The sequence below is a fragment of the Pyxicephalus adspersus genome, chromosome 8 (genome assembly GCF_032062135.1).
Source record: "Pyxicephalus adspersus chromosome 8, UCB_Pads_2.0, whole genome shotgun sequence".
Classification (NCBI taxonomy): Eukaryota; Metazoa; Chordata; class Amphibia; order Anura; family Pyxicephalidae; genus Pyxicephalus; species Pyxicephalus adspersus.
In genome coordinates, this window is record NC_092865.1 from 7764755 (window position 1) to 7792404 (window position 27650).

General features: G+C 40.8%; 1 protein-coding gene across 1 annotated transcript in view; it reads left to right on the plus strand.

Moving 5' to 3' along the window:
* Nucleotides 1–2225: 2225 nt before the first annotated feature.
* Nucleotides 2226–27650, plus strand: part of PDE4B (phosphodiesterase 4B) — a 219740-nt gene continuing 194315 nt past the window's right edge. Inside the window, exons 1-2 of the mRNA XM_072419412.1 lie at nucleotides 2226–2283; nucleotides 3166–3398. Of these exons, the coding sequence (XP_072275513.1) occupies nucleotides 2242–2283; nucleotides 3166–3398 (275 nt within the window). The 5' untranslated portion in view covers nucleotides 2226–2241. The remainder of the gene's footprint in view (nucleotides 2284–3165; nucleotides 3399–27650) is intronic.

The following is a 27650-nucleotide window of genomic DNA, read 5'->3' on the forward strand; positions in this document are numbered from 1 at the left end:
CCCACAGACACCCCAGATCATAACACTGCCCCCACAGGCTTGACCTGATCAGACAATGCACAACAGACCAAAACTGAACAAATAAGAGGCATTTACTGGTTTTTTTTTTTAGAGTTTATATACAGTAATGTCTACCTTAACCTTTTGGCGCTAATGCATTTTAAGGAGATTTTGCTGAAATGGCACATTTTTTCCAAAATGTTTGCAAAGCAAGAAAACTCATTATCACTCATCACTATTTAGGAATTGTCCTGTCAATGTGTTAAAAACATTCACTACTGCCGGTACAAATTCTTCTACATTATTTAAATACAAGTGCTTTGGCACAGTGTGCGTCTTTTTCCACCAATTAAGGTAAGTTTTACCCCAAGGTAAATACCCGTCACACGGATCAGCAGGTAGGGAGTGCGTGTTGTTTGTCTGCTATGAACTTCCTCTCTCCGGCTCTGACAAGCGTCAGCCTTTTCCCTCATTAAATTAAACCCTGTGAGATTAATTGGTCACAACTCACTTCCAGAATGGCAATATCCCTCCTATCGAAAAAATATTATCCAGGCCCCTCTGGGACAGCCTGCCAATTATTGCAGAAAGCAGGAGCTGGAGGGTCTCGCAGGGGAAATAAGATTCCCGATATTGCACGAATGTTTCAAGCAGCATGAACTTGGACATTAGCAGGATATTGATGCCGGGTGTGGATGACCATAAAGTGTCAGATTTCCCCCTGTGGTATCATCCAGGGGTATTCAGAGCTCCGGATAAAATGTTAGAGGGTTGGAAAGGCCACATATATTTTAATACTACTGACCAATCATATTGAAGTCATCCAGCACCATTTTGTAGCAAGAACGAATATGTGAATGTGGGGGCCATCTGCATGGAATTTATATATTCTGCCCATGTTTGCCTGGGTTTGCTCCAGATTCTCCAGTTTCCTCCTAAATCCTAAAAACATGCTGGTAGGTGAATCTGTCTCCATCCTAAATTGGCCTGTTAATGACATAGGACTAGGGATGACTCAATCTCGCGGCAAATTCGGCCGTTCTCGCTTACCGAAATTGTAAGAGAGAATGGCCGGTATAAACTTGACGATCGAGCTCGAATTTACAAAAGGGAATGGGGATACTTGTCCCCATTTAACCTCCAGTGCCGGGGATCGCAAACAGGATTCCCAGGACTGCAAGAATGATTGCAGCTCTGAGAATCCACTGTGATCCTGGGGTACTAGAGGTTAATTAACCTCTAGTGCCCCGGGCATCGCAAACAGGAGGATTCCCAGGGAATTCTGTGAATCCTCCTGTTAAAATTTCCCCAATCTTCGATGGTTTCAGCGAAATCTCACTCATCCCTACATAGCACTATGGTGGGAAGATTGGATTGTGAGCTCATTGGACATACTGGCATGACTATGGACTCTGACTGTGACATGGCATGACTTCAAATAAAATTATTTCTGCGCAATGTCAAATAATTTGAAAAAGTCACAACGGCTCCGGGTGTCATACAATAGATCTTATGTATTCCGACCACATAAATCCATGTGTCTTTAATCTATATAGTGCACATGGGTGGAAACAGCCACCCCACCTTCTCCTGGAGGGTCCAGAGACTGAGTGGTCTGGGCCAGCTAGGTGTGTGCACCTGGGAAGCCTTTTCCTTAAGCTGACGCGTTTCGCCTTATTGGGGACCAAGGCTTAGCTCAGAGGGGTATTGAGGTTCTGATGTGGTTATGGGTCCACCTACCTATAAAGTATGGCTGAGATGCTACATGCTACAGAGAATTAATGGGAGAAGTAGTAGGCAGTTCCCCACCACCCACTGCTGACTGCTGGTAAATGTTGAAATGCTGTATCATGAAGAACCAGCAGTGACACTGATGCTGCCAAACTGTTGGATCACCCAGGTTCCCCCATGATGTTCTATCTTCTCCTGTTTTGGAGAGCTTTAATAAATCAGACCCTTTGTGATCTAGATTGCCTAGATGTAGACAGAATGGAACTTGAAGCATTTTATTATCTCTGCCAAAAATGTTTTGCTACTCCAAAAAGAATGTGATTGGTGATGATGACATGTGCCCTAGAGATGTGAAGCCAACATTTTAATGACAGGTCCACTTTAACAGTCCGAAACTTGCAGGGCTTGTCATTCAGCTTTGTAATTTACACTCATTCTCTCTGGTTTCTTGGCCAGGTTTGGCATATTTTCCAGGAATTGAGACTACATGAAAGAGACCCGGGAGTTACAATGAAGAAGAGTCAAAGTGTCATGACTGTCACAGCAGAAGAGGTAACTTTCTCTATACATACACACACATATATATATATATATACACATATATAGACAAATTATACATTTTTGGTTCAACTTTACAACTGATGTTTTACACATTTTTTTATATGTTTACTATTTATATAGGGGTTTATTCATAAAGCAGTGAACATGACATTCACCAAACATTCTCTGGGGGAGAATCAATTGATAGCTGTAGACATTTATGAATGTACAGATAAAGTGGTTTATTGGTGGGTGTAATTTTCTTTTTGTCCGCTGGATGATGCTGTGCAGGATTTTCATTTATTATAAATAAAATTTTAAATCATTTTGAATGAAATGAACACAGCACCACCTGCCGGAAAAATTGAGAATGACACCTGCTATGAAACTAATGTATCTGTATGTTCATTCTATGTCTTCTTCATATCATTGAACTACATTAAAGTACATCTGCCCATCTCAAACAAACACACAAAAACACGTATGTACACATGCAGTTAAAACTGCATTTAAAACCCATACATTACAGATATTCACAGGTGGGAATGATAATTATTATTAATATTTTAATATCAGTAAAAATTGTTTTGCTCATTCATATAAAATAAACAAAAGAATATGGGTTATCCAAAGATTGGTGGTAACACAAGCTGATAATTCTGTGCTGTGCAACCTCCCCCTTATGCTGCAAAGGTCGGTGACCAGGCTGCACTTCATATACAGAGCCATAAGTATTTATGCATACATGTAGGCTAAGGAAAAGCTGATCAACAGACCACTGTTCTGCATGAATACCTGCATATTCATGTAAAGTGAATCTTTAATGTGAATATATGTCTTATATTTCATATAGTTGAATAACTGAACCCGCAATCTATTTTTATGTCTCCATAGAGCACACAAGGATTATCGGAGTGCTTCCTCAGTAAATCCCACAGCTCATATGGATACAATATTGGAATTGATCTGTGGAAGGGAAGACGCTATTGCCCTGGGACGCTGCAGTTGCCGCCGTTACATCAGCGACAGGTGCGCAGGGCAAAGACCCCGGATTATATCCATCGACCAACATCTCTACCTCTGGTGCCACTTCCGAGGATCGCAGTTACGCCCGTGGAGAGAGACTGGTAGGTGTCACATTCTGGAATATTAATATTAATTAGGAATGGCTGCAGTTGTGCTGTATGGTGAAATAAGTTGTTACGCGTTTCACAGACACTACTCTTTATTATGTGTTCTTGTTTGATCCTATGGGAGATTTATTTCTGTGGAATGCTGGTATTTTGAGCTAACAAGGAATGTGATACATTATTTATTTTATGTTTATGTAATACTGATGGTCTGATGAAGCGTGTCTGCGAAACGTCAGGGCTCCGTGCAGGACACTCGAGTTCCTCCGCACCGAACTCACAACACCATGACTTTATGGAGCTGGCTTGTACTCAGGGGCACAGTCATGCTGGAACAGAAATTGCCTTCATCAAGGTTGGAAGAGTACAATTGTCTCCAATGTCTTTGGATTCTCTAGGTATATCAGTTTCCTTCATTGCAAACACCTGAACTCCATTATTTGGAGGTCCACATACGTTTGAACCTTTAACAGACATTCAAAGTCTTACTACTTACCACTAATATTAAATATTTAATGACACCGAGTTTGTTTTAATATTTTGGTTTATCATAAACTCTTCACCCCTTTTAGGAAAGAAGTAAAACAAAGTGAAATTCCCAAGGAATAAGGATTTAGGAACAACTGTAGTGATCGTATGGTCAGCTATGGTAATGCCAGTGTCTTAGATGGTCTGCTGACATACCTGGTTAGGGTCACACTGGAGAACGGTTGTATGGAATATTTGTAAAGACAGATCTATATAGTGGGAGGCGTTACACTACTACACCAGCACACCTACATCGCTGTTCAAACCCAGTACTTCCAAGTCCAGGGGATATCTAGAATACCGGGCTATCGCAGATCATCTGTCCATCACCGTGCAGCATCCTCAGCTTCCCTTTAGCTGTGCAGAGATGTGTCTTTTTTTTGGCATCCCCTGCACTTTCTCTATTCACAGCTGAAGGGCATTTCAGGAAATGAACAGCAGCCAATGAGCAGAGTAGTTCCTAGTTCCAACCTTGTCCTGCTATTGGCTGCTAGCTGTATTTTTACCCCCCTGATTCCAGGCTTTGGTTGCAGGATTATCAGCCTTGTTACTTGTGAGTTGCTCATTCACACTCTGCCATTTTGTGCCCTTTTGGTTTCCTGACCTGTGCTTGTACCTGGATTACACTTATCTGGGGACCAAGGGCTGCCTGCCCTCACCTGAGCTTGTACCTGGATTATGCTTGTCTACCACCTGCCCTGTCCATCAGTTTGCCTGGACTGTATCTCTGCTGTCATCCAACTGAGTACCTGATCTGCGCTATCCTTACACCAGAGCCCTCTGTCCTGCTCGCCCCGGGTGGGGAGAGCCTGGGAGCCGCGACTTGGTGTTCTACCCGCAGCAAAGTAGTCCAGTGGCCATTATCCCCTGTGGGGTGCTCTGGTGAAGACCGGGAGATGCCTAAACTCTGCCCGCCAGGTAATCCTGCGTCACCTGGCAGGGGGCACTGCCCTAACACCTGGAGAATTCACATACTTACTTGAAAATCCTTTCTAATGAAATTCTGTAATGCTCTCAGTATATCCCCTGAAGAAGCCTATCAACGAAAAGCATCGGGTATAGCGACGTTTAATTATTTTATGAAACCAATTTAGGATTTTATGCATAGACACCAAGGCACCATCCCCCATGATATTACAAATAGGAGTGGTTTACTTATGCAAAATGTACTGTGCTGAGTTGTAGTATGCTAATTTGGTTTTTCTTATGTTTATTTAGTATTGAAAAAATATGTTAAACTGCCAATAACATAACCCCAGCTTTCTCTGTCTTCTTTAATATCACACACTAAAACTGGTGGACAGTCAATTCTTTAGTGTGGTTCTTTGTAATGTTGTTTCAAATGCCAGTCAATCACTATATATAACACAATTAGGAGAAGAATATGTGTTCATGCTTCACAATTCAACCCAACAGAAATGAGCTGTGTGGTCTCTGAAACCCTTCAGATACTTACAGAGTTACATAGTCAGGTTGAAGAACAGTGTTGGTCTAATATCTCACTATTTGATCGAATAGGCCGATATTGTTTGGGCGATCAAACACAATTAAAGTCAATGGGGGAAAAATTTGGATTATTTTTGGGACTGTGTAGAGCTTCTACAGCCTCCAAATACATTTAAAAAGAAATGTCAGGACTCCCACAGCTCTGCACAAACACTGTACAAGGCAAGAAAAAAATCAGGAAGGTGTACTGAACCCATATGACCTCTCAATAAAGAATCCCTATTTAGAGGTCATATGAGTTCAGTACGCCTGCGGTCACAGCTGATTGGAGGCACGTGCCCTGCACCCATGTGCCTCCGATCAGCTGTGGCCGCAGGTTCCCACGGTCCCTGGGCTCTACTTATCAATGATAAGTGGGAACCTCATTTCAGGTGAGTTACTGTGAAAAAATGTAAGTAATAAGTAACTACACACAAATCACATACATTTATTAAAGAATACATTTTCACATTCACAAGTCTGGACTCATTATTTTCACTTATAATTTAACCTTTCAGAGAACCAGTAGGGGGTATTATGTACCCCTGTACTGATTCCCCATGGTTGGACATCAAGGAGTCACCTTGTTAAAGGGGCCTTCTGGATTCCGAAATTTGGAGCGCCAAATTCACACGGTCGAATCCCGTGTTTTTCGGGATCTAAATTTGAACGGCCATATTCAGGTCGAATATAAGGACAACCCGAATTCCAACACCAACACTATTGAAGAAAGACAGAAGTCCATCGAATTCAACCACTAGGCAAATAAATAAATAAATATACCTGAAACCTGCATACTGCAAATAGAACTATATTGTATATGCACAGGTGATCCACAGGCAAAAAAACATAAAATATGGATCAATTTACGCCAACAAGGGGGAAAAATTCCTTCCTGATTTCTTAGGACAATCCGATATTCCTGGGATCAAAAGTCTCTGGTGTCATTCTTTTTAAACTTTAATACCCAGTTAGATCCTGTGCTTCTAGAAACGCATCAAACTTTACTATAAAACAATCTATACAACACAAAACACATAAACACAAAATACCAAATACCATGCAAAGATTACTTGTATGATCAATGGAAACTTTCTGACCTGATTGATGGGGATTCTTTCAGGCTACATTTGATTTTACTCACTTTTGGCCAATGGAATTTAGAAATAAGGATTTGACTTATGATCAATTCTATGGAATGATTGAATGGTGTGATCAATGAATAGAATATAAGGCCTTGAATGGCCAACAAATATCTATTCTAGTGTCTTATGGCCAAGGCTGCTATGGAAAAAAATGAATTCCCTGGGGAAGACTTTTTTGGGCAATTTCTATTGTTTTAGCTGGAAACAAATTGGCACCCCTGTCCACTCTACAACCAATATTCCATTTTACACAGTGCAAATATACAAAATCATTGATCATAATGGCCATTGGGTGGTTCCATGACACTTGCATGCCGTGCTCTATACTCTTCATGTTCTGATCTCCTAGGAAAACCATAAAATAAAAAGTTATTCCTGTAACGTTTGAGCCGACATTGTGGGCACCACGACAAGCAACACCCCAGCTTATTCCACCTGTGATGGTTCTGTTCAATATGTTTCTTATTTTATATCTATTTTTAAGTGTTTATCACATGTCAGGAGAGAAGAAAGGAAACAGATGGTGGAACTTCTGGTGGTTTAACGTACGTAGTTTATGTGTATGTGTAGTATTATTATTATACATACAAATCCTGTAGGGTTTAAAGAGACCCTGTCTTCAGCTGGACGACATAGGAAACTTTGCTTTCTTATGTCCCTCTTAGCTGATTTAAAGCATTGAAATATAATTATTTGCTGTTGCTTAACCAATTGCTTACCAGAATTTTGCTTTTCCTGGATTTTCATTGTTGTGCAATACATAAGGAGTAATGGGCACAGCAGAAAATATTCCTCTTTAGGTGCCCAAAGCATTAACATTTCAACTATGTGCAGGGATAGCAGAATTTGCCTGGGTTTGATTTGGTAAGGGTTACCAAATTCTGTGCAGAACTGATTTGGAGGCACCCCACCAAACTAACAGGGAGCCCCTTTAGGTGTCACTATTGGGACACCCTGAGGATGATCAGGGGCCCCTGTGCAATAGCACACTATGCACCTCTCTATCTCTGCTTGTGCTGTAAATAGAATTGAGCAGTGAAAGTAAAATTAAATCAGGAGCACAAGAAACTTTTTATTTTGCAAACTTTAAATCTTTGCAAGCCAAACCCCCTTCCTCCTGGTGACTTTTTGCATTTTGCCTTAGTTTCACTTTAAATATTGCATTAGAGGTTTACAGATCAGTTCAGATTAGAGGAGAAAAAGAAATCTAGAGATATTTGGTTCAAAAAGAGGGACTGTCCTCTATTTACAGCATAGTATTCTGTGTGCAATATATTTGAATACAGTTTTCTAAAATACTGGTGTAATGATGTTTTCTGCAGACAGCACTGTCTGATACTGTATGAAATGTGTGTATGATCCCAACACACAATATGTTCAGGTGGTCATGGTACACTTCACATAGGGACATTAAAGTCAAACTAGGAATAAAGATTTGCAATTTACTTTGTCATTCTATTGCAGTGCTGATTCTTAACACTAGAGGGCAGCATTGATCCTTCTTATGGTTTCTGCAGTAGGCAGCAGTCATTGATCTCACTGTTGTGCTGAATCCTCTCTCCTTTCCATTCCAAAATTGTACATCTTTGTGTATTGAGTGTACTTACATTCTTACTTACTTCCCTGGTGTTCAACAAGAGGCCCTTTGTTGCTTATTGTCGCAGAGCCCTTCAGACAGCAGCCTGTGTTTGGGTGTTCTAGCCATTGTGTAAAAAAATAATTCTGTAGACTTTGCACAGTTAGTTGGTAAAGTGTTAGTTTATTTTTTTACACTAGTATAGTTGTTACTATGCTGTCCATGCTTTTTCTATTTTTGTTTTTTATCTCTTATAATAACTTTTTCTAGTATGCACTTTGATATGGGATCACCAATGTGTGAGCACTGATTTAGGGGCTGTAATAGCAGGGATCTCCAGCAGTCTCTTCATTGTTCTCCAGATCCTGCACAATGTCCCCCGTCCTTGACCCAGGGTAGGTTTTAACAAAGGGTATATTGGGCATTTGCACACCTGATTATGGCAGCCAATAGAAATTGGAAGCTCTGTGTGAGATGACCACCGCAGCCAATCACTAGCACCGAAAAGTTTGGGGTAATGCAAACAGGTCCCCCACATTCTCCAGAATGATAGAATAACAGGGGGTGAAAGATCCTAAATGCTGTGCATTTGAGACTTCCAGTTCATATTCAACCTGGAATAAATCTGGTTCAGAATTGAAAACATTTGCTAGCAAATAGCAAATGACTTTGATGAAATACATTCCAGGTTTGCTGGATCACCCAGCTTCACTGATGAAAGTGTATTCTCTCCAGCCTTGGAGAGCTTTAATAAATCAGCCTTCTTGGATCAATTAGATTTTTCATATTAGATTATAATGATGATGATGTTTTATCCTAATATACTTCTAATGAAGCTTAGGTAGATGATCTGCGAAACTCGTTGAGCTTTGGAAAGTTGGTCCAAAACTTATGTGTGAAAAAATTGTTTCCAATTTTGTTCAAATGGATAAAAAACAATATGAATGCTTTTATTAATAAAACGTTGTTTAAAAGATTTGATATGTATAGTTTTTTTTAATTCTAATTTTATCCAATTTTTAGATATATGCCAGGAAAATCTCTAATTTCTGCTTTTTGTAAGATTAAGCTATTTTCATTTGTTGTCTAGAATAGCTCATTAAAGTGGACCTGTCAGTAACTTTAGATGTCTCCATGAATATGTGTTTGATATATCAATGTACAGCATCATTTTCCTAGTTATTCTTAAACTCCAATCCAGTAACTTTGTCTACGTTTATAATCAGTCTGGTTACTATGATCTCAATGAAAAGCAATAAATATATTAAAATAAAAATAAATATCTGGAAGTATTACTATTTAGCATGCAATTACAAATATATGCACAGGTCTATTTTTTGCTGCATGCTGGGCTGAATCGTTGTGCTAAAGTTGGACTAAAACAATAGGATGCACTTTGTGCCATGTGAATGTGAAGGAGAGAGGAAGATGCAGCACATTGAATATTTTGGCAGTAAGATGCAATTTTGTATTTATATTTACCATGCAAATATAAATATAATAATACGTTCACACTTGTCTCTGCAGCCTACAAAAATGCTACATACCAGGCTGCCATGACTAATGAGAAATCCTGTTTCCAGCAGCATGACTCCATGTTTGCATCCGCTGCTGGAAATAAGTTGTTCCAAGCTTCCGTCAGAGGTCGCTGCTTGCAGCAAATTGCTGCCTTAGCGCAAAAAGAGCAACCAACCCCGTGGGAGCCATTGTTTTCTGTGCACCATTATATGTATTCTACAGGGACAGCTCGTAACATGAAAGTGCATTTCAGTAATGAAGAAAGTCTGCAATAAAATTTCCCAAACTGGACACGACACATTCAGTGTGGTTTTGTTTTGGTGAAAGCTGAGGATCTTGTTTGTTCATTTTTATAATTCTATGGATTTCAGTCTCTGCCACGCCCCAGTTTTAAAAAGAAAAAAAACAAGCCGACAATAAGAGGTTTTATTCACAAATATTTTTCTTTTCTATCTGCTTTTTCAAAAAATGAAATAAATTTGAGGTTGGATGAAGGTTTTGTGCAAATAACACCTAAAGTGCCCCTACCTGTCCCCTGAGACCACCAAACTCCTTGTACACGCTCTTATCATCTCTCGTCTGGACTACTGTAACATCCTCCTCTCTGGTATTCCACTAACCCGACTCTCTCCTCTACAATCTATTATAAATGCTGCACTCCATACACAGCCTTCCCACCTACCTACCCCATACACAGCTTTCCCACCCACCTACCCCATACACAGCCTTCCCACCTACCTACCCCATACACTGCCTTCCCACTGCTCCACTTCGGCTGCTTCTCTTTGTTTTTCTCTTTATTGGCTTCCATTTCACCTTAGAATTAAATTCATCTCCTGTGCTTTGCCTTCAAATCCCTCCACAGTTCTTGTCCCACTTACCTTTCTGACATGATAGAAAAATCCCCCTAGCCGTTCTCTTCGTTCCTCCAATGATCTACTAATGACTTCCTCACTCATAACCTCCTCACACGCACGGCTCCAAGACTTTTCTAGAGCTGCCCCGACTCTCTGGAATGGTCTTCCTCGTCTTATTCGGCTTGCTGCTACTTTCTGCCCCTTTAAAAGAGAACTCAAAACCCAACGCTTCCCCCTCACCTACCCGTCTTCTTCTGTCTCCAACGCTTCAACCTCACCTACCCGTCTTCTTCTGTCTTTTGAAACCATTATTACATATCTCCCCTCCTATTATGTGATACTTCCCCCACCTCTTAGATTGCTAGCTCTTCGGGGCAGGGTCCTCTCCTCCTCCTGTGTCACTGTCTGTACCTGTCTGTCATTTGAAACCCCCTATTTAATGTACAGCGCTAGGTAATATGTTGGCGCTATATAAATCCCTTTATTAATAATAATAATCTGTGCAGGATGGGTATTTACCCAGAGAAGAACTTTAAAAAAACATTCACTGCAAGCCCTACGCTTATTTTTTAGCTGACTCATTGTTTTGTCTGAGTTTCGGGTTCGGCACCGTACTGGTTGTGCCAAATGTTCCCTAAAAAACAAAAAGCTCAATTTCTGACCCCATTTCCATTTTCACACAAACTGAAACATCCAAGCGCATAATCCCACTGATTCGTCCTGTGGTTTCTCGCAGCTCGGAGCGGATTGTCCTCCTAACAGCCGAACGGCCTCTAGAAAAGGCTCCGATTGGGTAGCTGTATGCGGGGGGTCTGTGTGGGGGTCGTTGATAGGCTCACTGGGAAAATGGCTTTTAATTAGAACGGCGCGCGCCTTGGATCGAGGAGGGGAAAGCCTCGACGGAGACAAAAATTACAGTAATTATGGGAAGTCGCCTTGACAACAAGCCGAGGTCCGTAACGTCAGAGACGACGGCTGCGGGATTTCATCTTTAGCCAGATGTTATCTCAATGTGTACATATGATTTCATTCACTGGGTGATTATGTCAGATCAGGGAAGAACAGAGGGGCTGTCAGGGTTATTGAATTGGCATCATGCCACATTCACCGACCAATAGATACAACTTCTTCTTTATTGTTTGTATTCAATGAAATAAAAAAAATGTATAAAAACACATCATTTATATCTTTCATACAATTCTTTTTTATCCTTTGCTTCATCTCAGTGCTTCAGAACTCCTGCAGACTTTTATTCACCTACTACTTGTATACATTGGACCTGAATTATTAAAGCTCTCCAAGGTCATTTTTCAAAGAGATTTTTCAAAGTCATTTTTTATTTGTTCTCAATCCTGGACCAGATCCATTCCAGGTTTGCTGGATCACCCAGCTGATTAAAGTGTATCCTCTCCAGCCTTGGAGAACTTTAATAAATTTGGCCCATGGACTCCAGCAATGGCGGCATGGCATTTCTCAGGCCAGTTTCCAGAAGGTGACAACAGCAGGCCATGAATGCAGAATGCATGTTGTAATGGTCACTTCTAGTCTCCATTGGGGGAATGTGTGACAACCTGGGAGCTCAATGGGAAGATGGGAACATGGTGTTGTCATGCTGTATCAGGAAGTTCCAGAATTGGGTAATATTTTATTAAAAGCTGCAAACTTTTAAAAGCTGATAAAAGTGACATTAACATGTTTTGGCTTATAAGAGATTTTGTGATTTGGTTTATTGTATTTTAAACCCATGAGGTATTTATGTTAACATTACAAGTGGCTGCTGTTTGTGACATCACTGCCTTATTATGACATCATATCTTTATTAGCCTACTTCCATATTAGGGCAGTGACATCACAGGGGTTGGGAATCCCTCTGCACGACCCCACTTGTCTTATAAAACAGCCAGATGACAAAAATTATTTCCAGGATGCAAAAGAAATAGTGTCTTGAGGTATTCATGAGGACATAATAACAAATACCGAGAATTACAGCCAGCACAGAGGACAAGAGAAGTAGTACTGTGCAGAGTTCATACATACAGAATATTAACAGATACTGAGAATTACACTTAGAGTACAGGACAAGAGAAGTGGTACTGTGCAGAGTTCATACATACAGAATAATAACAGATACTGAGAATTACACTTGGAATACAGGACAAGAGAAGTAGTACTGTGCAGAGTTCATACATACAGAATAAGAACAGATACTGAGAATTACCCCCAGGGTACAGGACAAGAGAAGTAGTACTGTGCAGAGTTCATACATACAGAATAAGAACAGATACTGAGAATTACACTTGGGGTACAGGACAAGAGAAGTAGTACTGTGCAGGGTCTATACATACAGAAAAAAACAGATACTGAGAATTACACTCAGAGTACAGGACAAGAGAAGTAGTACTGTGCATACATAAAGTCCATACATAAACAAAAAGAACGGATACCGAGAACTACACCTGGGCTACAGGACAGGAGAAGTGGCACTGTGCAGAGTCCATACATACAGAATAATAGGAGATACCTGGAAATAAACCCAGTGTACAGGACAAGAGAAGTGATACTGTGCAGAGTCCTTACAAACACACAGAATACACTTAGTGTACCAGACTTGATAGGCCTGGATTCCGTCTCTATGGAGGTCACATAGTGAATTACGTTTTAACATTTCCCAACCCCGAAGTTCCCATCAAGCAGGTTTTACACCACTTGCCTTCTGATTTTATTTATTTTTTCCGCCTGTAATCAGCCCTCGGAGTTTACCCTGAACCTCGACGCAGCCGTTAACTCATCTCGCTCATTGTATATGCTTCAATTATGCTGCTTCATCTTGCGATTAAGATATCATCTGGGCTGCATTAATGAATTAGCCGCCATTCGGTGTGCATCTGGTTTCCAGCAGGAGAACTCACTGAGATAATTCACTGCTTTCCATAATGTCTGTCAGTTAGGGGAGTGAATGGGGCAGATGGGTGAATTGAGTTTCCTGGTTAAACTGGAGAGGTGACCAGACATTGTAAGGTCAGCAATGATTTCAGACAAACCATCAAACTGGGGTGCCCCAAGTGAACAGCATTCCAGAACTCCTTCTTACTCCCCCATTATTCTATCAATTGGGGGCCTGGGCATTTACCCAGTTTGTCCTATCCAAAAAAATGGTCTTGGCTAAATTCTTCATAGTCTGAGTGTTCCAAGAGAAATCTTATGCTCCAGGCAAAATTGTGTCAATAGGTTTTGAACAAGCAGAAATTGTTTTTTTTTTATTACCCTTGTGCCCCCTTATTTGCTTTTATGGTCACCAAGCCTTTGGCATAGAAAGTAAAACTCCATAGCCTCATACAGTCCCAGATCCCATAAAGGGCATTCCTGGTATTTATAATAGAGTGCCAGGCTATGCCACTCCATGGGCTCGATTTGAACCAATTTGGCCTCCATGAAACAGAATGGTCAGCCACTGGGCCAAGTTTCACAAATGTTTTTATGCTTTCAGGCTCTCCCACCAACTACCAGGACATTTATTTCCTCTCCTAACATAGGAAATGTTTTCTTTTATTTCACTGCTAAAGAAAATAAATATATACCAATACCCCTGTACAAAGTATTGGTCAGACCACATCTCCAGTTTTGGACACCAGTTCACAAAAAGGACATTGTGGAATTGGAGAGAGTGAAGAGAAGGACAACTAAACTAATAATAGGAATGGAGGAGGTCAGCTATGAGGAGAGATTAGCTGAACTGAATTAGCTGAACCTTGAGAAGAGACGTATAGGGGGGATATGATCACCCTGTATAAATATAAAAACTGTTCATATAGAGAACTCTTTTCCCAAATAGGGTGCTCTTTGCGTTTTGAGGAAAATAAGTTTAAGCTCCAGATAAGGAAGGGATTCTTCACTGTAAGGGCTGTGAAAATGTGGAATCACCTCCCTCAGGAAGTAATTTCAGCAACTACTATAGATTGCTTTAAGAAAAAGCTGGATGATTTCTAGAAGCACAGAATATAACTGGGTATTAAGGATTTAAAGTAAAGATAACAGAGACTGCTGATCCAGGGAACATCTGATTGTCTCATGGAATCAGGAAGGAATTTCTTTCCCCTGTTGAAGCAAATTGTACCAGGGTTTTTTTTTTGCCTTTCTCTGGATCAATTATGTCCATGGGGTTTTAAATCTGGGATATGTTTTCCCTAGTGGTTGAACTTGATGGCCTTATGTCTTTTTGCAACCTGACTTACTATGTAACTATGTAACCAGTGTTCTCTCCAGCCTCTTCTAGCTGGGCGCAACACCCAGCACTTTTAAGTAACCACCACCAGACAATTTGGAGCCTAAAACTTCCTCCCGCCCAGCTTATAAAAATATCTGGGGAGAATACTGTATTCATTAAAACAAACGATAGGTTTTCCTTTATCCAAAGTCCACTTTTTTGCCGCTGACCTTTGCTGAACATTCTCTTTTATTGCGGTTCACCGGCTCCCTTGATTGTCTAACTATAAAATGATTGCATTTCATTACCGAGTCGGCTGTCTTAAAGTTTCACTTGCTTAGACAAGTACAATTAGACTAATCCCTTTCCTTCCCTTGACCTTTCCGCTAAGCAGCGGTTTTAATTGTCTGCTCTGCGTCAGACATTTGCAGAATCCAGGGCTCTGTATCACGGAGAGCCGAATCTACCCGGGAATTCAGTCTCCGCTGCCGCGTCTTATCATAATGGATCTGGCAGAGCTCTCCAATCAAAGGGAACTCAACAAGGACATGCAGGGGATTTTTTTTTTCTGGCGGTCTGCTTATGGGATTTTCTCTCAAAAAGCATTGATTTTTTTTTGAACAGAATAAATGCTACTTAAGAAAAAAAGTGATAAACATTTTGACAAGGTGAAGTACAAAGGCAGAGCGAGAGTGTTCCAAAAACAAATCTCAGCAAGTCCCTTTATTAAATCATCTTATTTGAAGGACGACAAAGCTTGACACTTTACGGATGGATTGAGGTATGTTACAGAAATATTTACTGGATACATTGCCAATCATTAGGGCTTGTTTTACACAGGCGGTCTCCGGGCATTGCTTGGACAGCTGCCACCACCATTGCACCTCCATTGCACCACCATGCTAGTTCAAAATGAACAGGCATTAACGTGCTTTTCATGGGCGGGTGGCAGTTGGTCATTAATTACCCCAAGCTACCCATATTAATGCCCTACAGACAGGCACAGGCAATAGCACCACCTCCGCTTAGTCTACATGAACAAGCTCTTACATAGGTAAAAGGGTTCTAACCAAAAAGACAAAAGGCTCTCAACCTCCAAACTGCTCCTCCACAGCATCTGCAACTTCACCATTGCTTTCAAAACTTCTTCAGGGCAAGTGATCTTTTAATCTTGGAAAGCTGCAGTGGTCACTTGGGTCAAAATAGAGTGAGTAGGGGGATGACCCTGTAGTTTGAGTCTTGCTTTGTTGATAGCTGACATTGCAGCAAAGTGCACCAGAGCCCGATCCTGCTAGAAGACTTTAAATGCATCATCTATTATTGATCATAGTCCCACCAACCAAAAGTAGACACTAAAATTGCCAAGTCATACCCCTTCATGTTGTGTATATAGACTTTTGGATCTCAGTTATTTTTGGGACTCTATGACCATAGGTCATCCAGTCACTTGTATATGACCAGGTGCAGTACATAAGTTCCTAATAGCGCTTCTAGTTCCCCAAGTCCAAGAGCCTGTATACCTGGGCTTTTGTTGGCATCAGAATTGTTTTTCCTTTTTTATAAATCAAATGTATCTTAAAGCAACTTAGGAGGTCAACAGGCCAGAAGGACCATTGGTTTGGCCCATATTACTAGTATGTGGCCCGGCATGTGCAGTACATAAGTTCCCAGTAGTGCGTCTATTTTTCCAATTCCAAGAGCCTGTATACCTGGGCTTTTGTTGACATCAGAATGTTTTTTTCCATTCTTAAAAGGCAAATGCATCTTAAAGCAACTTAGGAGGCCAACAGGTCAGAAGGACCACTGGTTTGGCATATAATAATCCAGTCACTAGTATGTGGCCTGGCAGGTCCAGTACATAAGTTCCTAATAGCGCTTCTAGTTCACCAAGTCCAAGAGCCTGTATACCTGGGTAGTTGTTGGCATCAGAATTGTTCGTCCTTTCTTTTAAAGCAAACTTAGAAGGCCAACAGGTCAGAAGGACCATTTGTTTGGCCCATATTACTAGTATGTGGCCCAGCATGTGCAGTACATAAGTTGCCAGTAGTGCTTCTAGTTTGCCAATTCCAAGAGCCTGTAAACCTGGGCTTTTGTTGGAATCAGAATTGTTTTTCCTTTTTTATAAATCAATATAAAGCAACTTAGGAGGTCAACAGACTAGAAGGGCCATTGGTTGGGCACATATTAGTCCAGTCACTTGTAGGTGGCCCGGCATGTGCAGTACATAAGTTCCCAGCAGTGCTTCTAGTTTTCCAATTCAAAGAGCCTGTATACCTGGGCTTTTGTTGACATCAGAATGTTTTTTTCCATTCTCAAAAGGCAAATGCATCTTAAAGCAACTTAGGAGGCCAACAGGTCAGGAGGACCATTGGTTTGGCCCATATTACTGGTATGTGGCCCAGCATGTGCAGTACATAGGTTGCCGGTAGTGCTTCTAGTTTTCCAATTCGAAGAGCCTGTATACCTGGGCTTGTGTTGGCATCAAAATTGTTTTTCCTTTCCTATAAGGCAAATGCATCTTAAAGCAACTTAGAAGGCCAACAGGTCAGAAGGACCATTGTTTTGGCACATATTAATCCAATCACTAGTATGTGGCTCGGCACGAGCAGTACATATAAGTTCCCAGTTGTGGTTCTAGTTTACAAACTCCAAGAGCCCCGTTATCTGGGCATTCGTTGGCATCAGAATGTTTTTTCCTTTCTTTTAAGGCAAATGCATCCTAAAGCAACCATTGATTTGACACAGTACTCCAGTCACTAGTATGTGGCCCAGCATTTGCAGTACATAAGTTCCTAATAGCACTTCTAGTTCGCCAAGTACAGGGGCCTGTTTTCCTGGGTTTTTGTTTGAATCAGAATTGTTTTTCTATTTTTTTACGGTAATTGTATCTTAAAGCAATTTAGGAGGTCAACAGGCCAGAAGGACAATCGGTTTAGCACTTATTACTCCAGTCACTTGTATGTGGCCTGGCAGGTGCAGTACATAAGTTCCCAGTAGTGCTTCTAGTTTTCCTATTCCAAGAGCCTGTATACCTGGGCTTTTGTAGGAATCGGAATGGTTTTTCCATTCTTAAAAGACAAATGCATCTTAAAGTAACTTAGGAGGCCAACAGGTCAGAAGGACCATTGGTTTGGCATATATTAATCCAGTCACTGGAATGTGGCCCAGCACGTGCAGTACATAAGTTCCCAGTTGTGGTTCTAGTTTACAAACTCCAAGAGACTCTTTATCTGGGTTTTCATTAGCATCAGAATGGTTTTTCCTTTCTTCCTAAAGCAAATGCATCCTAAAAGCAACTTAAGCTGCGTACACACTGCCAATTTTTGTCGTTGGAAAGGATCTTTCACCATCCTTTCCAACGACAAGGGAGTGCACGATGCATGAACGGTGTTGTACATACAGCACCGTTCATGCTCTATGGAGAGGGGAGGGGGAGAGCGACGGAGCGGCACCCTGCTGCGCGCTCTCCCCTTCACTTTCATTACGATCAGCTGTCGTCCATCGTCCGTGGATCCGGCAGGTCGGTCGTCCGGACGATGGACGACACCGACTGTACACACGGCAGATTTTCGCCCGATAATTTGCCGATGCCGATTATCGGGCGATAAAAATCTGACGTGTGTACGTAGCTTAAGAAGGTCAACAGGCCAGAAGGACCATCGGTTTAGCACCTATTACTCCAGTCACTAGTATGTGGCCTGGCATGTGCAGTACATAAGTTGCCAGTAGTGCTTCTAGTTTCCAATTCCAAGAGCCTGTATACCTGAGCTTTTGTTGGAATCAGAATGGTTTCTCCTTTTTTTAAGGCAAACGTATCTTAAAGCAATTTAGAAGGTCAACAGGCCAGAAGGACCATGGGTTTAGCACTTATTATTCCAGTCACTTGTATGTGGCCCAGTAGGTGCATTACATAAGTTGCCGATAGTGCTTCTAGTTTGCCAATTACAAGAGCTTGTATACCTGGGCTTTTGTTGGAATCAGAATGGTTTTTCTTTTCTTATAAAGCAAATGCATCTTAAAGTAACGTAGGAGGTCAACAGGTCAGAAGGACCATTGGTTTGGCACATATTACTCCAGTCACTAAATTCCTAATAGCGCTTCTAGTTCGCCAGGTCCAAGAGCAGCAGAGTACACTTGGGTTTTTGTTGGCATTAGAACTGTTTTTTCTCTTCTCATAAGACAAATGCATCTTAAAGCAACTTAGTACGAGTTCAAATATTAGATGCACTACTAGATTCAGATGCTACATTTGCTCCCCGTCCTAAAAGTTTCTTTGCCTGATGGCGATAATTACAGCAAAGCTTGTTCCACCATCATCTCCATAATTGTTTTGCATTTCCTAGAAAAATGTTGTCACCACCAGCTTTAACAAGGTGACAAGGGTGGCATCTGTAGCTTAGTTGCCTGTTGGCACCAAGCTTAGAAAAAACATAGAAAGCGTTGGTGACAGCTGTTGGGTTTAGTCATCTTTTGACTGTAAAAAAAACTGTGGTGTAAATAGAACTTTGCATAATATATTCAGCATCAATGTGAAAACTCCACTGCCTTCAATTATTCCCATTACATCTTCCCCTATCTCCCATCATGACACAGTCTATCAGACCTTACCCTCGCACGTCAATGAAAACCTTTATTTTGCTTTCTGCTCACGTCAATGCACATCCATTTGTAAGGAAAAATAGTTCTGATAATGTACAGAGCGCCCTTGTTCATCCAACCTTCCATATAGTCAGCAGGGTGGTAATATCGCCATATTGTCATGTAATAACGGGCCAATCTTCGGCTGACATGGGAAAGCTCATTGCATGTTCTGCATGTATTTTCTCTTTATTGGTGGGATTCCTCTGGTTAGTCACAATCCAAAAATCGACTAACTGACCCCCAACCAAAATAATTTCCTATTTGCCTTGATGAATTGTAAGATTAGATTGCAAGCTCCTTCGGGGCAAGTACTGATGCACCCAGTACTGAAATGTTTAAAACTGGACTGCAATGATAATTAAAAAACAAACCTTATATATAACATTATACAGTAACATTTTGTATTTTTGAAACAAAAGCTCTGTGACTTTGCCAAGGCTGAGATAATGTTATCAGTCTGCTGCAGACTGGAGGAAGCATTTCTTCAGTCTCTTCTCCTTGCGATATGTAAGACTGTAGGGCAGCACACAAATATTTGATATTTGTTGCTGGAAATGATCTTTCATGATTGTTTCTAGCGACAAAAGAGTGACAGATGAAAGAATTTTCTATGGATAGGGGAAGGAAAAGTGAGCGGCACCCCACTGTGCTCTCCTTCCTTAACTTGTATTGCGATCGTTCATGGATCCATAAGGACAGATCCATGAACGACATTATTTTTCACCAAGTAAAAATAAAGGGGGAAAAAAAGCCACCACGTCTGTCATGACTGTTAAACTGCAATACATTACATGACGAGGGTAGATCTAGCCCATCCTTTACCACCACCATCAGAAAACTCCGCCTCCCCCCAACCCCCCACCCACTTATCAACCACTCCTCCACCAATAAATACCCAAACACCAATCTTGGATTTGAATTGGCTGGGAAGCAGCCGTTTATTCAACCACCATTAAATAAATTAACCATTCAAGTAATAACAAACAAATATCCAATAATAAATAAAGGACAAATAAATAAATACATTTTACACGCAAGCATACATTAACCACCTAGCCGTTAAGCCCGACCTTTTTTTTATATTCATTATATCTACTAGACCCCTATTCGGACATATTTCTGTAAGTTACAGGTCTACAATTTAAAAAAAAAAAATTCATGAAAACCTGTAACGCTTTTGGTACAGAAATCTAGACCTCAGTGTAACGCCCAGGTGGTTAAACCCGGATTATATAACACCAACATATTACATTAAATATAACCTAATTAACCTACAACCTAATTCCCCCCTTTTAATAATACATAACCATAACAACAATATCTATAATGTTAATAAACTCCCATTTACCCATTCACCATAAAGGGGAAGACCCTACCAAAGAGGACCCCCCGCCAAAATCCCCTACTTTTCCAATGCACTGAATCCTTGCCTTCCAAGACCCCAACCACTAAAACGAACCAAAATTTAAAATTATACCTATAACAGAAGGGGTGGGTGGGCGGTTAACTTTTTCTTCCAATAGAGGGCCTCTGACTTCTGTCTTTCCCCCTTAACTCGTCCTGTTCCTAATCCCCTCCCAACCCACACTGCCCCTCCTAGGCTTACTTCATTTTATTAACCCTTAACCCCTCTGGGCTAGGCCTCACACCCTGTCATGTAGGCCCTGCGCCATATTTCCTAAGGCTTCAAGCCTCTCTTTTTGTTCTCGGGTTTGGATACTCCTGCACATTCACTTTTTTCAGAAGCCCAGCCATGCCCGGTTCTCTTTGAGTTAATCATCCTCCTATAAATGCCGCCAGCTCCCCTCATTTAGTCCCAACCTGTATCATTTATCTATCACACACAGGCTGCTCTTTGCATTAACCAAGCTAATTATTTGTACCTTGTCCAGCTCCGGATAGAAGCCGCCGTTCATTCTATAGGTTGCACAAGTTCATCTCTCTTGGAAAATGTCAGGGCCAGATAAGCCGAGCGCTCAGGAAAGCCGGTGAGAATGGGAAGCAGATGCTCACCTACTATAATAAGGTCAGGCTGTAAAAAAAAAAGAAGCCCCCTTTCGCCAATCGCATGCGGCACGGCGGCCGTCTGATACAGGCCGCAGACCGATTTGTGTTTGGCGTCTGATAAGGAACTTTCATTTGCCTCAGTGATTCTTTCAGGTGTAACAAGTAATAGCAGATTTGAGCAAAGCAGCCTTGCACAGCTTTTATAGCCAAGCCAGGCTCAGATTGCTCTCATCAGCCAGTTATATTATCTACCAGTGATGATGTCACCTCCAAAATTGAAGCTTGTTCCCCGGGGGTATTGTAAGATATGCGACGCTGCATGCATGTTAGAAAACAGATGCATGCAGCGTCGCAGTTATCATATCTGCAGATCATTATTCATCATCATCCACAATCAGCAGGGATGTGTTCTGTAATTGTAAACCCTAAATGAATGACATTTAGAAAGACGTAGCTATCAAATAAAATACGGTAATTCCACTTCTTTGTTTTCATTTTTTGGATGATCATCATTTTTATAACTCCACATTTAAAAAAGGTTGACAATCAGTAATTGATTGCTGTGCAAGGATTGGCTCCATTCAAGAAATTCAGAAAGTTCATAAATTCATTTTTCTATTCTACCGTAGTAGAAAAAATCCTGCTGAAAATGACATCTTTTGGAGCTAAAATGCATTATGGCCATTGATCACCATTGTAGCTCATGGTTTGCTCAGCTTTCCAAGCAGTAAACGCTTTTTAGCAAATGTCTAATTTTTTTGAATGGATCCCACTGAAAAATGGGCTTAATTGTGTATAAATACTGCAAATTTTCATTGGTCCCATTGGTCGCCCTATAAATAGGCCACATGATTTTCTGCTGATACTGCTAAAATCAAGTGAAATTTTCGAGTTGCTGATTTTTTCATCTTCTTCCTCATTATTACAATTCATTTATTCTCTTACGATTTATTGGAGCATTTTGTCATCCATCTCCTGTTCCATCAGCTGATTTGTGTTTATTATGTGCTGCGATTTGGAAAAGTTGGACAATGCCATAGAACATTAATCATACTAACAAGACGGATGTTTACAGGAAACCAACAGATTCTTCCTGCCGTTAAAATCCAGGCCGGGTCTTTTCTTGGATTAATAAGATTCCTTTATTGCTTTTTTTGCAGAGTAAGTGAGTGCATGTGGACGTGGAAATGAAAACCATAAAGATGGTGCCTATTTGACTGCTGCTTCAAGGGAGTGGTTGCCAAAAGATATTACCGGGACCCATACTAATACCTTTTCATTATGGCTTTCGAGCATTGGAGATTTGCACACAAGGCTTGTATTATTAATCACAATTTCCATTGACCTTTTTCATTATTTTTTTCAATAGTTTTTTCAATAGTTCAATAAGTTCAATATAATTCCTTAATTTAAAACATGATGATGACAGATCTTAAAGCCCATCTCCGGGCAGATGTTGGAGCACCCCAATCCCTCCATTTCTATCCTTCCTGTCACAGATCTGTAGCCTTCTCTGTGTCACGCACTTCGCACTCCTTTCCATCCAGCAGCAGCGCTAACGAGGAATCTTATTCACTTTCTGGTCTGAAGCAATGCGACTCCCTGCAGAACTTCTCCTTTACCCCAAGGAACCAGGATATTCCATAGACGTGCGCCATCTATTGGTGGGGGTGTGAACACCATCTGAGCTGCCTCAGCTCCAGCACTCCATCTGGTGGTGGGGTCTGTTACCTGCTTGTCACTTGGTTTCCATTGTCATATGACTCCCCTATATAAAGAACTGACTGGCAACAGTATGTTGTCTGAACAATAAGTTTTTTCAGGCTTTTTTTCCCAGGTCAGCTCTGAACCGATAATTTATGATTGCTGCCTGCCCTGATCTTGGCTCATCCAACTATGTTTTTGCATTTTGATCTTGTATTGTACATTGGTCCAACCCAGTCAGCAGTCCCCAGCCACTGCGTGTACAGGGGCCACAACCTGGGCATCACCTCCTACAGTCCATTACCGCTTGTGGGGTGTTATGGTAAAGCCGGAGGCTGGTGCCTTAGCTCTATTCCCTACACATCACAGAGGGTCCACCACCCACCTGTGTTTACCGTGACACCATGACACTTCCCTCCTTGTAACCCTAGGGTTCTGCATGGAAATTTATTTTACATTGTAGGCTATAATTCCTAAGCATAACTCACAGAAATATGTCCAATATTTAATAAATTGATTTTAATAAACTTTAAATTAAATAAACACAAAAATCTGTTAAAAAATAAATAAAAAAATAGTGAAACATGTAATATAACTGTACAGTAGCATGTATAATATAAATTCTATATATATTATATCAAGATTTCTTTGTATTGGACTCAATACAGCTATTTTGTATTGAAGCCAATACAAAATTATTTGAATTTCCCGCCCGCACCAACGTCACCGGGAGATCGTCTCTGCAGTTCTCGGCTGAAGATCGAAGTAGGAAGATGCGTCCCCAGGACCTGCGGGGACCAGCAGGACACCGATGGAGCACGATAAGTGTTTTTTTTTTTAAGTTTCAAGCCACCCTCGGAATTACCGCTATGGGGGATAACCATTAAAAAAAAACTTTTTGCAGTGCTTCTTCCAGGATTAGAGATCTGGGACCCAGCACTGGAGACCAGGCCTGCTGCTGACCAATCATGTTGCCCTCTTTGTAATGTAAATCTTCTAAAACCTGAGCAGACCCTGCCACTGGATAGCCAATAGGAAGTGTCCAGCAAAGGGGAAATGAGGAAGGACCCCCCCGTTATGACATGCAAAATTTAGGTGATTCGGAACCTGGCCAGTCATGTGACCATGGATTTGGGTAAATTAATTGGGCTTTCAGAGCTTACATACAGTGTCAATTCCTCCCTTAACATAGCAGTGTAAATCTCTGTCCTGATGCCATATTTATGCTGGTGGAGGCCATCATTCCTAATGATCATCTCAGGAGAATAACCTAGCGTGAGTGTAGATGTCTCATAAAGTCATTTAACAATCTGTTGTGCCGGATTACTAGATCGCCAACCAATTACGAGGATCATTGTATTCCCTGCAGTGGGGTGCCTCCTTCCCATCCTCACCCCTCTCCATGGTAGTAGCTACGCAGCATGTTTGTGCAGTGATCATTTACAAATCTGTCACCTGAAACAATGACCAACAGTCATTTAGAGTGACAATAATTGTCTGCACACAGTCTTATAGCCTAGCAAATGGCCACTTTTATCCTGGGGCTGATCACATACTCCTCTATACCTGCAAGCTCATCTATACCTCGGCTGCAATGGAGCATCAAGTGGCCAACATGACCAGCAACCAAGCAAATAGCATTTGCACAATGAGAGGTCACCATTGGCAGCCTCCATACATAGGTGACTATAATGTATTCCAAGTAAACCAGGCAGGATTTCTAATTTAGCTTTTTACATTGAGATTTCTCTTGCTGTCCTTCGTAAAAGATTAGGCTCACCCCCTGCTTGTTCCAGATTTGCAAGTTTTCCTCTGAACTTCAGCACAAGGTGCCACCATTAGTTTCTGTGTGCTTCAGTAGAAAATGTGCCAAATGTTATTATTATTATTATTATTATTAATATTAATAAAAAACAGGATTTATAGAGCATGAACATTACGCAGTGCTGTACATTAATTAGAGTTTGCAAATGACAGACAGATACAAACAATGGCACAGGAGGAGGAGAGGACCCTGCCCTGAAGAGCTTACAATCTAGGAGGTGAGGGAAGTATCACACAAATGGAGGGGTTATGGAAGGGTTGGAAGTAGTGAGGGTTTAAGAAACAGAAGAAGACGGGTAGGTGAGTTTAAAAAGATGGGTTTTGAATTCCCTTTTAAATGAGCAGAAAGTAGGAGCAAGCTGAATAGAACGAGGAAGACCATTCCAGATAATCGGGAACAAGCAAACATTGCACTGTGTACATAGCACCACAACATACTGTGTGTCATTGCTGAAAAAAAAGCTGTAAGTGCATTTCTTCTACATTGACTATGCAAATACTCATACACTTAATGGGCCTAATGCACCATGCGTCAGCACCCATGCATGCATGAATGTGTAAAAGGGCCCTAAACGTTAATCATTTCTCACGGGATATGTATACAGGGGAGCTTGGCCAATATATTTTTCAGAATGCTGGAAAAATCTCCCTGCAGCCATTCTTTGCTTTCCACTTTTTCCTGAAAAACAGGAAACGCTTTTTATTGAGCTGATGATGAGCGTAGCACCTCGATGAGCTGATATCAGCAGTTTCGGTATCCCGTTGTGTTATGTTGTTGTGACTATTAGCAGATCCTGTGGCTGTCTCAGCTTCATTTGGATTTATCATTCCATGATTTTAAAGCTATACCAATAAGAGTGATCAGTCCAGTACAATGTGGCCACCTATAGTAACTTCTATTGGCTTCCTTCTTGAACTATCATCAGCGAAATTTTTATTTTTTTCTGACTGTTATTCACACTCCGAATCTGGGAGACAGCATGCAAAGTTTGGTAAATGGCATGGGCACAACTATATAGCATCTTTGGGTGACCGTTCACACCCAACTTTAAAGGAGAAAGCATTGAAGCTTTAAGCTGAAATCTTGCAAAAGCCTGTTTATTATTCAACAATATCAACCATATTGATATAGCACCAACATATTCCACATCACTGTACAATATATAGGGTTTGCAAAAGACAGACAGATACAAACAATGACACAGGAGGAGGAGAGGACCCTGTCCAGAAAAGCCAATGAATGGTTCTCTTTATACTAAGGGGTTGGAGGGATACATTCCTGCCAAAAGTCACAATTTCATGAATGAGAGGAGAAATTAATCTTTTTATCTCATGCAAGTCAAGACAGAATAAATGTTAATGTTTTCTGTAATGATACCAAAGGCACAGCTGTCTGCATGTGAAATTTTTGTAATAGGCTTTTGATATCAGAAACCCAACCTGGACCGTGGGGTTTTCAGCTCGGAGTCACTATTCCTGCGACAAATGCACGCTATTGATGTGCTGCACAGTGATGGATATTGTATATGCATTCTTTGTATTAAAATGAAACTTTTCTCATGCAATGTTTTCTTTCTTCATGTGTTAGAGTGTATCAAGCCTGAGGCTTAGGTAGAAATTTATATAGAGTAGTGCCAGGCAAAACTGCACCTATAGCTATGCAGGAAAACCCACAGGTCTGTGATGCAAAACTGATTGCCATAGAAATCAATGTTACACAATAAATGCTGGATCCATTCAACAAAAAAATTGAATGCACACCTGATAAAGGTTTCATCATTAGTTCAAGTGCAGTAAAAACAAAAATGCAGTTTTGTATTGATTCTGTCTCAAACTCTTATTACTAACCCACCACTTCTTATCCACCCTCCTATTGTGTGCTACTTCCCCCATCCCTGATTGTAAGCTCTTTCGGCTCCTCTCCTCCTCCTGTGTCACTGTCTGTATCTGTCTGTCCTTTGCAACCCCTATTTAATGTACAGTGCTGCGTAACATGTCAGTTTAATAATAATTTTTAAATATATATAATATATATATATATATATATATATACACACAATTGCATTAATCATCATGATTTTGTTACATGAAAAAGAAAGTATTTCCTTGTTAAAAGTTTTAACTTTATTGCATTTGTTCATACAAGCTGGGTGAATAAAACTCAAGGAAAAAGGGGCACTTTGAGGCTAGAATCAGAACTTGGCACACACAATATATTGCAATGTGCTGTAAATTGCTATTTATTGCGAGGGCCCTTTCACATTGATGCATTACTACAACACATGAACAATGCTGCTGTGTGTTGCAATGCCATTTATTTTGAATGACATCTCTACACAATACTACAGTAACAAGCAACAAATCCACACTGCAGTGCACCACAAAGCAACTGTCTGCAAAAAAAAAAAAAGGATTTTTTTTATTTATGACTTTTGATTATACTATTAGATTACCTTCACATATAAACATTGCATTTTGAACTTGTGTTGCTGCAATACTCTTGCTTGTCCTGCGGTGTAATTCATTGCAAAAGGTGCCCAAACACACTCAACCAATGTACCTGTCTGGCAGCCTGCCACAGTGCAAAGTATCACACTACTGTGCTGCACAACTCCAATACTATTATTATTATTATTATTATTAATAAACAGGATTTATATAGCGCCAACATATTATGCAAGGCTGTACATTATATGGGGGTTGCAAATGACAGACTAATACAGACAGTGACACAGGAGGAGAAGTGGACCCTGCCCCAAA